Below are 15,264 nucleotides of genomic sequence, written 5' to 3' on the forward strand. Positions count from 1 at the left end.
CACAGGAGGCTTAAACCCAATGTTGCTGTGTGGTGTTGTCTGCGCATGCGCGCGTTAATCCAGCAGATGGCGCTGTGTCTGATTTTGCGCATTTGATTAAATGAGGAACTTAAAAACTTTCAGGTGTGTTTGAGATCCGACTGAGCTGAAAGTTCAACAAGGTAATCTTACATCACAACTCAGTTCGTTTTGAGGAAATCTTGATGCTTTATAAAATCAAACTTGTACAGACTTTCATTAGCAGCTGTTTGAATGTTTATTCACGTGTTTGTGTTTTTTAGGCTTTTTGTGAATCCTGCACGTAATACTTTGTGTTTATTCACAGAAATGCTGACCAACTTACAGGATGAAACTGATGAAGGACTCGCATGACAAGAGCTCTAAAAAACACAGCAAAAGGTCAGAAACACACAAACACATCATGATGTGTGTAGTAATAGTGTGTACTGTGTAGATCATCATGATGTGTGTAGTAATAGTGTGTACTGTGTAGATCATCATGGTGTGTGTAGTAGATCATCACTGTGTCTGTGTGTCTCAGTGAGCAGAAGTCCAAACTTTCATCTAAAGTTAAAGTGAACGGTGCTCACAGCTCCAGTTTAAAGGTGAAATCTTGATGGCATAAATTGATAAATGATCCTGATGAAGGTTTTTATAATGTGTTTAAATCTCTCTTCTGCGTCTTGAGCAGATGAAGCCCTCATCATCAGAATCTCTGCAGATGTCTGTAGATATCAGGTGTGTTCATGAGAGATCATCTGCTAGTTTATTCACTGAACATCTGTCTCGGTCACTGATGCTGTGATGTCTTTCAGCAGTAAAGCCAAGCGTGAATCAGGAGACAGTGAGATGGATGTGCTGGTGAGACCTCATCAAGAAGTTAAAGTATATGATCAATGTTCAAGTTTACTTGTTGAAAGTCATCTGTTTATATTCACAGAATGCTACAGTAGATCCTGTAGAAAGGCAAGTGTTTAGTTTAACATGCATCACGTGTGTATTCATTCAAATAATCTCACAATGAATTAAACACTGAGCAACACAAGTGTGTAATGTTTGTATGATCCTCCAGACCTCAAAATGATGGACACAACAAATCCCAACATTCATCAGAGACCATCAACAAACACAAGGTTTTGATCTGATGATGATGTTTACTTTGAGTGTTAACATGATAATGAGTCATCAGTTAACTCGGTTGTGTGTTTAAAACTCAGTCACGATCAAAAAGCAGCAAAGAACGTCACAATGATAAAGTACAGAAGGACACGAGTGCAGATTCACATCAGGTCAGAGGAATACATTCATCTTTAATATGTGTTTGTGCTCCTGCTGGATCTGTCATGTGTGTAGTTTTGTGTTGATAAAGACAGAAGATCATGACGGCCGTGAGCCAGCGGACAGCCAGAGGATCAGCTCATCTGTCAAGAAGAAGAAGAAGAAGAAAGTCAAAGATGAGAAACACAACACAGAAGATAAAAATCACAGCAACCAAAAGAAAAGAAAGAGTGAAAGTTCTGAACCTGACAAACCAAAAACTAAAAAGATAAAGACGCACGAGGAGAAGAAAGACAAGAAGGTGAAGGATGAAAAGAAAGATGAAGGGACAGAGAAATGGAAATGGTATGTGCTCAGACTGTTTTCTTTCAGGTAGTCTAATTAATGCATTTGACTGTCTTTATGTTAAAGCCAGATCATTTCATTATTTATTTACCCTCATGTTGCCCTAAACCTGTATGAGTTTCTTTATTCTGTTGAAGCACACACTTGATGGTACCCATTGACTTCCATTGGATTTATTTTTCCCTTTATGGTAGTTATTGAGTACCTTTGTGTGTTTACCATCATTTATCAAAATATCTTCTTTTGTGTTAAACTCATACAGGTTTAAAACAACATGAGGTCGAGTAAATGATGTAAAAAATGTGTTTGTTAAGATTTTCAACAATATATTTAATCATTAAAGTTATGTTGCATAGAGTGAAATTTATTTAACATATTAGGTCATAAATAATTGGTGAAAATGAATGATGTTATTTGTTTTGAAGTGTGAGTGCAGATAATTTTAAATATGTGTTTTGTATATAATTAGTTTATGTACTGTAAGGTAAAGTGTTTATAAATTCATGTCAATGTGGCGGAACTGAAATGCGCTGCTGATGTTTCAGCTCGAGCTTTAATAACAGAGACGCGCGTCTCGCGCTGCAGTGGTGCGACTGCGCATGCTCACGGGTGCACACGCACGTAGTTTCGATGTAATGAATAGATGTTTGTCTTTCATTCCGACAGTGATTTATATTTCAGTCAAACAATTTAAAGATGTTTCCTTTAAACGAGTTTATAGTCGAGCTGCAGCTGCTGAACTACTCTCATACTGTAGGTCAGTTCAAGTTATCACAACTGTTTACATTATTATTTACATACACATCTGGATGTGTAATGTGTTAAATAAGACACCTGATCATGTGCTGACATGTATCTAATAATCTGCATAAAGTTTATTGTTTATAAAAATAGGAGTTAAAAGGCAAAACTTTCCCTTTCAGTGTCCATGCACACTGTTTTATTTGTGTTTTATTATGTGTTCAGAATAAGACGTATCTAATATTTATATATAATATTGAGTAAATGTAATGAGTTAACTTGATTCTTTAGGTGGGAAGAAGGAAAATCTTCTGAAGGTCAGAAATGGTCGAGTCTTGAACATAAAGGACCGTATTTTCCTCCAGAATATGAGCCGCTGCCCAGTAACGTGTCGTTTTATTATGATGGTAAGATGAGTTGTGATGATGTTGTGTTATCTTTAGTCTGATGTCAATCTGAGTTGTGTGTAATATCTGGTATGTGTCTATAGGAAAACCTCTGAAACTCGATCTGCCTGCGGAGGAAGTCGCAACGTTTTACGCCAAGATGTTAGATCACGAGTATACGAGTAAAGATGTGTTTCAGAAGAACTTCTTCAATGACTGGAGAGAAGTAAGAAACAAACAGAAAGTATACTTATCTGTCTGTCTTTTAGAAGCACAAATGTTTGTCTGTGAACGCACAGTGTGTGATTTTTCTGGTGGGGATTTGTGGATTACCCCCCTACTAGTCTTTATATCCCTGCCTTTGTTTAATTATTTTTTTTAATAACACGACTGAGCAGTATTGTGTCTGTAGGAGATGACTAAAGAGGAGAGGAAGGTGATCAAGTCACTTTCCAAGTGTGACTTCAGTGAAATCCACAAATATTTTGTAGCAAAGTCTGAGGAGAGGAAGAACATGACTAAAGAAGAGAAACAGGTCAGTGACGTGACCTTTAGTTAAAAGTCAACATTTCAGAGGTTTATCTTTGATAATCAGTGATGTTTACTCTGTGTGTCTCTCTGACTGAACGCTTCATTTCATCAGGTCCTGAAAGAGGAGTCCAGTCGTCTGCTGGAGGAGTACGGCTTCTGTCTGCTGGACGGACATCGGGAGAAAATCGGAAACTTTAAGCTGGAACCTCCGGGTCTGTTCCGCGGGCGAGGAGAACACCCGAAGATGGGCAAACTGAAGAAACGCATTCAGCCCGAGGATATCATCATCAACTGCAGCGAGTGAGTCTCGTAACATTCATGTGAGGGACCTTCCTGGTGTCGTCAGAGAGTTTGAGATGCTCTTCTGCTGTAGGGCGATGCCACAAATAAATAAATGAATCTGTGTAGAGAGAAATAAACCCAAACATGTCTTCATCTGATTCTCATCTCCTCAGAGGCTCAAAGATCCCAGAGCCCCCTAAAGGACACAAGTGGAAGCGCGTTCAGCACGATAACACGGTCACGTGGCTGGTGTCCTGGGTGGAGAACATTCACGGACGCCCCAAATACATCATGCTGAACCCCAGCTCCAAACTCAAGGTGTGAACTTGATGTGAGAGCCGACACCTGACGCCGTTGTGTAGTATCTTCCTCACAGTGTGTTTGTGTTTAGGGGGAGAAGGACTGGCAGAAATATGAAACGGCCCGTAAGCTGAAGATGAGAGTGGACTCCATTAGGAAAGAGTACAGACGTGACTGGACCTCCAGAGAGATGAAGACCAGACAGAGAGGAGTTGCTCTATACTTCATTGATAAGGTCAGCTGAAGTCTCATCATCCACACATCTAGACATTCATTTAATGTCACGTAGGTTTGACATATTTGTGCAGTTTGTTGATGGGTTCATCAGTGTAAATGAAGTCGCTGCTAATGTTCATTTAGAAGAAGAAAGCGTCTGATGATCTGAGATGATCTTCAGTCCTGTGCTGTAATGATCATGAGTCCTGACAGAGAAATCAAAGCAGAAAATATCTCCTAACATAAACCTCTGTGTGTGTTTGTGTTTGTTTGTTTAGCTTGCCCTGCGAGCCGGTAATGAGAAAGATGATGAATCTGCTGATACGGTGGGCTGCTGTTCACTGCGTGTTGAACACATCACTCTCCACAGACATCTGGATGGACAGGAGTTTGTTGTGGAGTTTGACTTTCTGGGCAAAGACTCAATCAGATATTACAACAAAGTTCCAGTAGAGAAGCAGGTCAAACACACACACACACACACTCACAGAGAGAGAGAGAGAGAGAAACAAGCACACACACACACACACACACACACACACAGACAGAGAGAGACACACAGAGAGACACACACACACTCAGTGTATTGATAAGGTTTTTCTGTGTGCTGAAAATGGTTTTGTTACTATAATAATAATAATGCTAATTCTCATCAAGGTCTTAAAGGGACAGTAAGTAGGGTTTTAAGTGTTTTAATAATCAAAATCAATGTCTTTATTCATTAAAAATGTCCTCCTTGGTGTCAAATGAACTCTGCCAGTGATCTTACTTTTCTTTGTAAGCTTATTATTTCTTCTCTTTACTTACATTGAACGGGTAACTCCAAGGAGGCTTCCACGTCTCTCTGTCGTATTAATAAACTATAATAGCAGAGAGGGACAAAAAGCACTAACTTACCAACACGTTTCCACAACACATTGTCATTCAGAACTAGGGTTGGGATGGTATGAAAATTTCATATCATGATTATAGTGTTATCATAGTTATCAGTATTATCATGGTTTTGTTAAAATGAGAAGGAAATGTTCAAAAAGAACTGATACACACACTGAAAACATTAAAAAAGTTTTATTTTTGAAAATCACAATTTATATATTTCTGTATATCTAAGTCCCTGAAATTATTTCTGTGGTAAAAAAATCTGTCTCATAAGTTTATAGTGAATGAATACAATACATTATCCCTTAAACATTCTGTCTGGACAGAATTTACAGCGAGTTTTCAAAATCACGGTAATCAAACACGATTGTAATGATAATTAAATTTTAAAGGATGATGCTAATCGTCAGGACATTTTATCGTGGTTAATCGTAAAACCGGTGATCATATCATCCCTATTCAGAACATGTGAACCAGCTGAAATCAAGGAGATCAGTGATTACATGATGGCTACCGTAGTTGAAACATGCATTTGGAAGAGCGAGGCGCTAGAGAGCACTGTTCGTTTGAATGCAAAATACAATTTCACCACTAGATGAGTGTAAATCCTACTTATTTCCCCTTTAAATTGAAGATTAAAATGAGTTTATTCATCTGTGGCTAAATTTCCTTACCAGCACATCCATGAAGACTCGATTAATTTAGTTTATTATAATTTTTACTACTTAAAAGCTTTTTTAAATTTTCTTTCAAAATCAAAACGATGATATTAGTAAATCTTTGTAGTAGTGTGTGGCTTTTTCACTTTTAAAAGTACACTTCTACATGTGAATACTCTCATTTACTGCCTTATTTAAGTGAAAAATCTGATTAAACATTTCTGTTTTTATCCGATTAGTTGATTAATCAAAATAATAATAATAATTTAACATTCATACTTGACCACAGTTAATGTTAGTAAAAGTAATTTCAGGCCTTTACGTACGAGTCTTCTTTTCTCACAGGTGTTCAAGAGCTTGAAGCTGTTCATGGAGCATAAAGATCCAGAAGATGATTTATTTGACAGAATTACAGTGAGTGAGTTTAATATCAGTGTGACATCACACCGCTCTCAGTACTGTGAAATTAACACAAACACCTCTCTTGTGTTCAGACGGTCTACCTCAACAAAACCCTGAACGAATCAATGACAGGACTGACGGCCAAAGTGTTTCGAACCTTCAACGCCTCCACCACACTGCAGGATCAGCTGAGTAAACTCACTACAGGTCAGTTTTGACCTCTGACCCGTCTCCTCCAGCAATGATCTGTCAAAGCGCTCTTATGAAGGCAAAAAGATTTTCAGTCTGAGAGTAATATGAGTTTGTGTTTCAGAGGACATGACGCTGGAGGAGAAGATCCTGTCATACAACCGAGCGAACCGAGCCGTTGCTATTCTGTGTAACCACCAGAGGGCAGCACCCAAAACCTTTGAGAAATCAATGCAGCTCTTACAGGAGAAGGTTTGTGTGCCGCTCGACATCACATGAGATTTATAAAGACATTGCCAATACATCAAGTGTCTTAGCTTTGAGTTTCTGCTGCAGATGATGAAATAGATATGATTTATAACATTATCTAGATTTGTTTGCATCTCTTGGAGGGAAATATATTAATGACATCATCGCAGTGATAAAACTGTCTGACTAACAGTAGCACATAATAACTTATGGTTCATCTTTATGTTAAACAGTTCCTGTAAGGTTCAGTTGATTTATTTTCAATCGTAGTTTTATTCAACAGGGTTTTGTTTTTCTGTAGCTTAACTCTTATGGGGCGTACACACCAAACGTGATTTCAATGATTTGCGTGAGTAGATTACATATAAAGTCAATGCAAAGATGCGAATAGATGCAAATTGGGCGGCACGATTGAGGAAAAATGCTCACTATTCACCTCAAATTAAAAATATTTAACATGAGCGAAAAATTTGCATGACGCGAAGTTAAATCTAGAGCGAGGAACGTGATGCTTCACATTTGGTGTGTACTGAGCATTAGAACGAGAGCTGGCGACATCAACGCCACGGTTGAATTCATGCCCATAGTTAAACTTGAATGCAATATAAATCACTTTAAATAAAAATATCTGTGGAATGTAAACGTCTGAGTTTTTATAGTTTGGTTTTACTGAGCAGATAAAATGTCTGGATGACATTATAAGGGTCAGCGGTTATTGGATCGTAGGTGTTTGAGACTGTAGAGAATAAAGCGGAGCGGCGCCGGAGGTGAAGGTCTCTGACAGGAGCGAGAGAGCCGTCAGAAATAAACTCACTGATGATAGAAAGAGACATTCAGAGGTCATGACCTCACAGTTAAACTGACATCAGCCAGCTGAAGGGTCACACGAGATTCATATCAACACAACTCGGGCTTTAATACTGTATAGGGTTTATTTATTTGTGTGCTTTCAGATCTTCTGTCTCTTTCTACAGATCAAGAAGAAAAAGGAACAAATTGAAGAAGCCAAAAAAGAGTTAAAGGAAGCAAAGCGCGCCCATAAAGAAGCCAAGAGCGACAAATCCAGCAAGTGAGAAACTCTGTTCAGATCTCAAGGTTGTGTGAGTTCAGTGTGCGCCAGCAGATTTCACTTAAAATGCATCAAATATTCAGATGTGTCAACACACAAATACAAACAGAATTTTATTGAAGAAAAACAGCTACGGTTTGGGCATCAGTTGACAATTTCCATTAAAAAATCTTTTTCATTTTGATTTGAAGACCGTGAAATGACATTCATTATGTTCATAAGTGAGGGAGAAAATGTTTATCCATCAGGAGATCATCAGATACTAAGTGTCTCTCTGAAGGTGCTTTTGGACCACAAACTGACAGTGAAACGTCTTCACATCCTCTGGTTTTTGTTTTACAAGAATACATTAGGTAGAAGATACTTATCTCTCTATCTATCTCTCTATCTATCTCTTTCTCTCTATCTCTCTCTCTATCTCCATCTCTCTCTCCTTCTCTCTCAAGGCTGGTAGAGCAGAAAGAGAAGAAGCTTCAGAGATTGTATGAACAGTTGAAGAAGCTTCAGTTGCAGGAGACTGATCGTGAGGAGAATAAAGTGATCGCTTTGGGCACGTCCAAACTCAACTACCTGGACCCTCGCATCACAGTCGCCTGGTAAATACAGAGTCCTGCTCTTTAACTCTACATCACAATCTAAAGCTGCATTAAGACATTTGACACCAAACTAGGGCTGGACAATAATTCAATAGCAATATATTACACAGTATATTTTTTCTATAACGTTGATATGGTTTCTAAACACATTTTTGGTATTTCAATTCAATTTTATTTATATAGCGTTTTTCACAATTGTTAATTGTTTCAAAGCAGCTTTACATGAATAGATGTAGGGGAAACACAGAAAAATGTATAGATAACATAAGAAGCAGAATACAGATGCTAAGAATAAACCGTACAAGCGAGCGTAGTAATAATGTGACGTATACAGGAAAGTGCTAAGTTAAGCCAATGTTGCCTGACTCTCCCGGGGAAGAAAAAACCACTAGGAGGAAAACCCTGTGGGAAAACTCCTAGGAGGAGAAAAACCCTTGAGAGAGATAGCATATATATTTATACATATAAACACGATAGGGATATGAAACAGGGAAGCAGATTAAACTGGTTCAGCTGGTGGTCGCTGGTCAGGTATCGGCTGGGCATCACGTTGAAGGACAGTCAGTAGATCAGTGGTGTGATGACCTTCACAGCAGCAGGAACTGGGTCTGTTTGTGTCCTCGTCCTCAGGGAGAGAGAAACAGAGTTCTATTAGCGTAGGGGCCGATCACATGTACTGCAAGTGTCATACAGTGTTGTGGTTTAAAATCCGCTCGGTTCCAGACAGGCTAACTATTGCGGCATAAGTATATTACCCAGATGAGTTATGTAAATGCTTTTTTCTGAACAAACTAACTATTGCGGGATAAGTATATTTACTTGACATTTTATGTGCAATATACATTAAGTCATCCCGTGCGCCGTGACTGTTCACATGTCATGTCTAAGATTGCGTGTTAAACGTGGTTTTTGCAGTATTTCACTGCGTCTGTGGCCAGGGCTTTTCTTTTTATTTGCTCGCTTTTATTCTCTGCGTCTCCTTTGTGTTTGCGCTGCATATTTGTCAGATATAGCCAAAGAGGCATAAGGTCATGTGGTGGCATTTTTGCACTGCAATTGCCTGATTCGTAGATTTTAAGATGGTCCGTCATTTATTCATATCACACGTCAACCTGAGCTGACTGCACGGCAGGCCAGAACGATCGCCAGGCCACCGGAAAATGTCCCGGTGCTCCAGATGGCCGTTCCGTCCCTGCTTTCAGACCGTTTGCCTCCAACAGCTGTTTCCATCTCGTGGAAAAGCAGTAAAGTTACTCGTGTTAATTCGGCTCATTGCTGATCCAGATGGTTTTTGCCTTTGCCGTTTTAAAAAAAGATCTTTCATTTTGTGCAGGTTCTCAATTCAGCAGGAAAGTTTGTTTGCCTCTGTGTACAGTGATGATGTATGATGTCTGCGTGAACGGGGTGCGCAGCGAAATGCAAAGACGTCAAGTTATCTCATCAATTAAGAGAAAACGCTTCCCTGTCAATCAAAAGATTTTACGGCAATCCATATTTCCTCTATTATCCACTAGGTGTCGCTCCTACCCAACTTATAAAACACTAAAGCATCCCTTGATCCAAAAACAGTAAAAACTCATCATCGCTCTGAATCTGATCTCTAACAAAAGTCCTTAACAAAAATGCAATTATTTCAGCTTTTTGCACACAATTTTTGAGGAAACCCTGCCCATATTTGAGAGGTGATGATAAGAGAAGAAATAAAGGTAGGATGAAACCAGGTTTTTGTTTGAAAGCAGAGAATGTGTTCTTAATATATTGTATGTTTATGTATTTAAAGAACATTATTTTCTGGAAGGCATTAAACTTTTGTGAAAATCATTAAAAAATGCTGGCGCTGGCAAGCGAAAGAGTTAATCACTTATTGATAAGCACCTTATTAAAGGTAAGCATTAATGTTTTGTTTATTTGACAGTGAGTTTACATTTATTTTTGTATGAAGGTTAAATACAAATGAAAGATGAGCATCAATTTATTTATACCATTTTATATATTTTTCAATATGATATTGTTTTATAGGAGGAGGATTCATTTGTAGCATCTTTTGCAGTTTATCACAAGGCTTTTTTAACAATCATAATGTTATTGGATCTGACATTCAGAAGTATATGGATAGAAATGTTCGTCCAGTTTTACACCAAACACACAAGAATAATATAGAGTAAGATCAGCGTACACTATTGTGTGTTTGTTTATGGTTAGGTTATAAGAACGCTGATGTCCTCGAACCGCTTTCATCAGATTGTGGTGATGTTAGATTGTCTTTAATCTGGTTAATGTTGCTTTACCAGGTGTAAGAAACATCAGGTGCCCATCGAGAAGATCTTCAACAAAACTCACAGAGATAAGTTTGCTTGGGCCATTGACATGACCGATGAGAACTTCCTGTTCTGACATCATCACTGTGACACTGATATAAAGATGTTTATTCATACATCACCATTGAATGTGATTATATATAAATATATATATTGTATGATTATTTGTGGTGTTTTGTTTTGATTTTTTCTGTTGTGAAAAATAAAGATCAAGTAAATGCTGGAGTAAAATCACATCGCTTATCTCTGTGCTGCCTTTTTTTAAAATCTGGTTTTGTAATTTTTAGAGACAAAAAACAACACAGACTCTCACTGTAAATATGTAAATGATAAACATGATGGTATTAGAAACATTTGAATATAAACACACAAGTGAAATGACTTTGAATCTTTCCTGGCCTTCAATATTTGATCAGGAGCTTCACCTGGTGACTTGAAATGAGAGTAAAGGTGCCGTTGTGAATGTTAACCGCAGTGCGTTTGTCGTAATGTGAGTCACAGACACCTGAACACATGACCGCTGTGAAACCAAAATCATGTTGACTTTCTGTGTCAGATATCCGACTTTCAGCGGTGCTCCGAGATCAGACAGCAGGAATACTGCAGTGGGATTACAGAGGATCGCTGCTGGTGAAGGGTTGGGAATAATAAGACCGTTTTGGATTCAGGTCCTGCTGAAAACACCGGCGTATCGTTGGGTTCTGATGGTTTATATGCGGGGTGTTAACTAACCTCTTAATATTGAGTTTAACAGAGAAAAGCTTTATAGAAAACTTAAAAACCATCAGCTGTTTTCAGTACATCCAAAAATCTGTCCTGCAATGACCGTAATGTTTATTAGACCAGCGGACCTCAAACTGAGGGTCATGAGATTTGTGTAATTCTGTGAAACCATTCTGACCTCTGTGTAATTAAAAAAAAATAAGGCTACTAACCTAACATCACTACAGGGTGGTTTATCTTAGGCCAGGGATGATCTTAAACCAGGACTAGGATGTAACTAGTTTTAACAAACATGCCTTACTAAAAACATTACTCGTGTGCATTGAGTTAAAACAAAGGGTACTGATGTATTTTAAGATGTCAGTGCAAGATGTCTTACATTTCTTTTAGTCTAGGACTAGTCTAGTTTAATCCCTGTCCAGGGAAACCGCCCTACATTGTAGAATTTAATGTTTTGTTTAATTAAAATTGTAAGTTTTAGAAAGTTTTATGTCATACATTTTCTTTAAGGCGGCCACAAAGGGATGCACCACACATAAGGGGGCCCGATAAAGTTTAATAACCACTGCATTACATGATGAAATTGTCTCTCTCAGTAATGAATGGAGGGGGCGGGACTTAAATTGATGATGTTAGAGGCGGGGCACATTATTACATTTCAATCAAATATTAGGAAGATTCATATTTTTCTTTAGAATAAACAAAAAATGCTCAGTATATTTTTTGCTTATATAACTGCTGGCCATCATCACAACATCTATCACACAAAACTGAGCTGAATCTTGTCTAACAATATAAAAACACAATTGGGTGTAACAGCTACAGTAAATCTGTATAAACATGTGGTGTCTGTGTGGTGCAGTCATTTAACATCTAAGTTAAAGTTCAGATTGTGTGTATGTGTGTGGTTGTGTTGTGTTTATTAAAAGATGATAGTGTGAGATTGAGAGACAGACGAGTGTTAATAATTTTCCTTTGTTAGTGCAGGGCTTTATAAAGTTGAATAAGCGTTCCCAGACCTCCTCCTCTCTGGAATCTTTGTTGTGTAACAGCAATCTGATGCTTTTCTGAATGTTTTTATGCAGCAGTGCAAAAATCTTTTCTCTCTCTCTCTCTCTCTCCACCACATCAAAGATCTCCTGAAGAAAAATGAACAAAGTCTGTTTCTCCTTCAGTATGGGCACACAGCAGATGATTTGTCTTCTGTTTTCTGCTCCATGCGGCGTCGCTCTGAAACGCCTCCTTCATGTGGTTTCTGAGGAGCTTTTGACATGCAAAACAAATAAAGTGTTGATTTATTTAGACAATAAAAACCGAATCTATTGAGAAACCCGAAGAAAGAAATCCTGCTGTAGTTTATGATGGATTCTGTGGAGAGTTTGTGTTTCTTTAGAAATCCTCTGAGCTGTAAATGAAACCATTGAGAAGTTGAGATTAAAACCCTGTTTAACGTCCAGATGATTCATGTTTACACTCCTGCTAACTAAATGAAATGTGCTGAAGTGATTTGTGTTAAACTGATGATTTTCTACATTAAGTAACAGTAAAGTGCATGTGGATGCAGAAGAGAGCGCTAACTGATCACTGTCGTATTCATGGGTTAAATGTTAAACCAACTCATGTTGTGATAAATGAACTAGTAAATGCTGTACATGTATGTAGTGTCACTCACAACAATGAGCTTCATATAGATGCATGCATCACAATTCAACACCAGTGCTTCTCAAACTTTATCGGTGTACAAAACTTGTAGTGCTCTTGATTAGTAGCCTTATTTTTTCTGAGGTTTCATTACACAGAATTTATGATAAATTACTGTATTTTATAAAATGTCATATAACTGGGGCCCCCAGTGTTTGACTGTGTTAGATGAATGAGACAAACGCTGTGTAAAGTTTTCAACATCACACACTACAGCCCATATGGCAAAAATATATATTTTTAAAAATTATCCAAAAAAATATGTTTTTCACTGATATACATTTGTTGTATATTTTAAAATATATTTTAGCATTAAAAATATATATTTAGCCCTCCATATAATTCAATCCAAGGAAAATATTCAAGAAAAACTTCATGAACCTGTAAACATAACAGTTTTAAATAGGTTCAAATTTAAAAAAAAATTAATTTCAAATATATACTTTATAAAATTAACTTGCATTTAGCATATATTTTGGCAAAGAATAAATTTTTGCCATATGGGTTGTAAAATTTGAGATGTATTTGCTTGGCCTTGAAATACATTTTGAAATACATGTTGAAGGTTACAACTAAATATATTCACTTGAGCATTACTTTTTACAAAATGTATTTTTGGCCAAAGAAATGAATGTTTTTTTTTTTGCCACGAAGGACTCGGACATTTTCTCTTGCTGAGGAATTTTCCACAGAATTAATGTCAAGGCCAAACAAGATGTTTTCTTTAAAAGCTCGCTTCCTTGATTTAATATGAAATGAAAAACACATTGACCTTCTGAACGAGATGTCGGATATGTGTGCAGGTTAAAATTCTCTCCTGTGGAGTTTCTGATTCTCTGTCACTTTATCTGCTGTTTATCCTGAGGATTAACCACACATGAGATGAAACACAACACATTTCTCTTCTAAGTCTTCATTGAACATTTACCGCCATCGAGCTGTTTTTCCACCATAGTTCTGCTGTATATATGCGAAGTCAACAGCTGCAGAGACGCTCGGCGTTTGTTTACATCTCACGGTTGTCAGCTGAGCAGATGCTGAACATGCTTACATCTGTTTGAGGCTTACGGCAGCTCGGCTTCAGTCTGTCAAACGCTGTAAACTCTCAGCTCTGAATCAAATCATTTCTCTGTTGGGTTAATGGGATGTAAAGCACAAAACATTCAGTCTTTGAACTCTCTGTGTGTCTGGGATGTATTTTTCATGACGTACAGAGCTTGTGTATGCACCTAATTATCCATTGAGTTCTAATAGCAGACATGCTCTCTAGTTTTCACTCATACATTTATTCATAGTATCTGCATGCGCTCCTCTGATTAAAGAAACCTGAAGGATTTAAGGAAAGTCTTGTTTAGTTTCATGCAGAATCAGACGGCTTGTTTGGATTTTAATATATGAAGGTTCAGTCGCCTGTTGGGATCATGTGACCTTTGACCTCCATTGATCTATGTGGAACCGATGCTTTTTCTGAAACCTGACTTGGATCTTCGCATAATAGACATTTCAAAATTGATATGATGAAAAATGCAACTTGTGTTGCTCTTACAAAAAATAGACAAGTGAGCATGCTTTTTTAACCCCTTAATGATGTCCAACAGAAACATTCATAAAACCAGACGTATGGACTCGTGTATGTTGATACGTTTCTCCTGCAGATCTGTGAATGTTTTCCTCACAGATATATTTTGGTCTTGTCAAATCTGTTCAGGTTCCCTGATGGCTCGGTGGGTTTTGCTGCAGCCTGACAGACGCCGCAGTCCAAGCGTTGGAGGATGGAGGGTTTCTGCACAGCAAACACACTGAAGAGCGAACACCCGCCGCTCGCACTAATGTTATATGGTACATTCAGATGATTCATTTAATGCTGACGCTTGAGTCAGGTGTCACTGTTGTTCATTGTTGGAAAGTCTGGAATCTATTGGAAACGAATGAGTAACTGTATATCTCCTGATCATTATTTACTCCACACCAGCATCTCGAGCTGATGCGAACACCAACACTGCTCACCTGAGGCGCTCTCTAGTAAATGTTTCTAATTGTAACTCGTGATGGATTGGAAATGATCTGCAAAATGACAAATAAGCCAATAAGCCGACACCTGGGCTGCGTTTCAACAAAACAAATAACCTTCATCATAGTGAAGTATAAAAAAACACTTTCACATGAATTAAAGATGAGATTGGCCAGCAGTAATTGAACACTCGGTGGCAGCCCATTAAAGTCTTCATTAATATTTTTCATGTCATGATTTTGGTTCAAAAGGCAGAATTTACAGTCTAACACGTCCACGATCAACTCAAAATCATGAAGCGATATACTATAGTGTTGTGTTGTGTCTTTACTATAGTAAATACTTTGACATCAGGCTCATCATCTCAGATGTGAATTCAGTTCATTATT

At 37.9% G+C, this 15,264-nt stretch overlaps 1 protein-coding gene across 6 annotated transcripts; it reads left to right on the forward strand.

Moving 5' to 3' along the window:
• The first annotated feature begins 81 nt into the window (after window positions 1-81).
• top1mt (DNA topoisomerase I mitochondrial) lies at window positions 82-14,703 on the forward strand. 6 transcript variants are annotated; one of them, XM_055183005.2, is made up of 22 exons: window positions 82-161; window positions 326-399; window positions 542-605; window positions 692-738; window positions 816-861; window positions 941-966; window positions 1,073-1,133; window positions 1,218-1,289; window positions 1,370-1,623; window positions 2,656-2,771; window positions 2,855-2,976; window positions 3,163-3,285; window positions 3,394-3,581; window positions 3,737-3,881; window positions 3,955-4,098; window positions 4,358-4,540; window positions 5,963-6,031; window positions 6,112-6,226; window positions 6,333-6,460; window positions 7,432-7,526; window positions 7,973-8,122; window positions 10,414-10,674. In XM_055183005.2, exons 2-22 carry the CDS (start codon window positions 347-349, stop codon window positions 10,514-10,516), a joined length of 2,304 nt encoding a protein of 767 aa, XP_055038980.2. In that variant the 5' UTR covers window positions 82-161; window positions 326-346; the 3' UTR covers window positions 10,517-10,674. The 6 variants fall into 6 exon arrangements, with proteins under 6 accessions (XP_055038980.2, XP_055038979.2, XP_055038982.2 ...); XM_055183004.2 differs by having other exon boundaries at window positions 141-161; window positions 282-399; XM_055183007.2 differs by lacking the exons at window positions 82-161; window positions 10,414-10,674 and adding an exon at window positions 14,573-14,703 and having other exon boundaries at window positions 194-399.
• Window positions 14,704-15,264: the final 561 nt, after the last annotated feature.

Source organism: Misgurnus anguillicaudatus, chromosome 25 (genome assembly GCF_027580225.2).
Source record: "Misgurnus anguillicaudatus chromosome 25, ASM2758022v2, whole genome shotgun sequence".
Classification (NCBI taxonomy): Eukaryota; Metazoa; Chordata; class Actinopteri; order Cypriniformes; family Cobitidae; genus Misgurnus; species Misgurnus anguillicaudatus.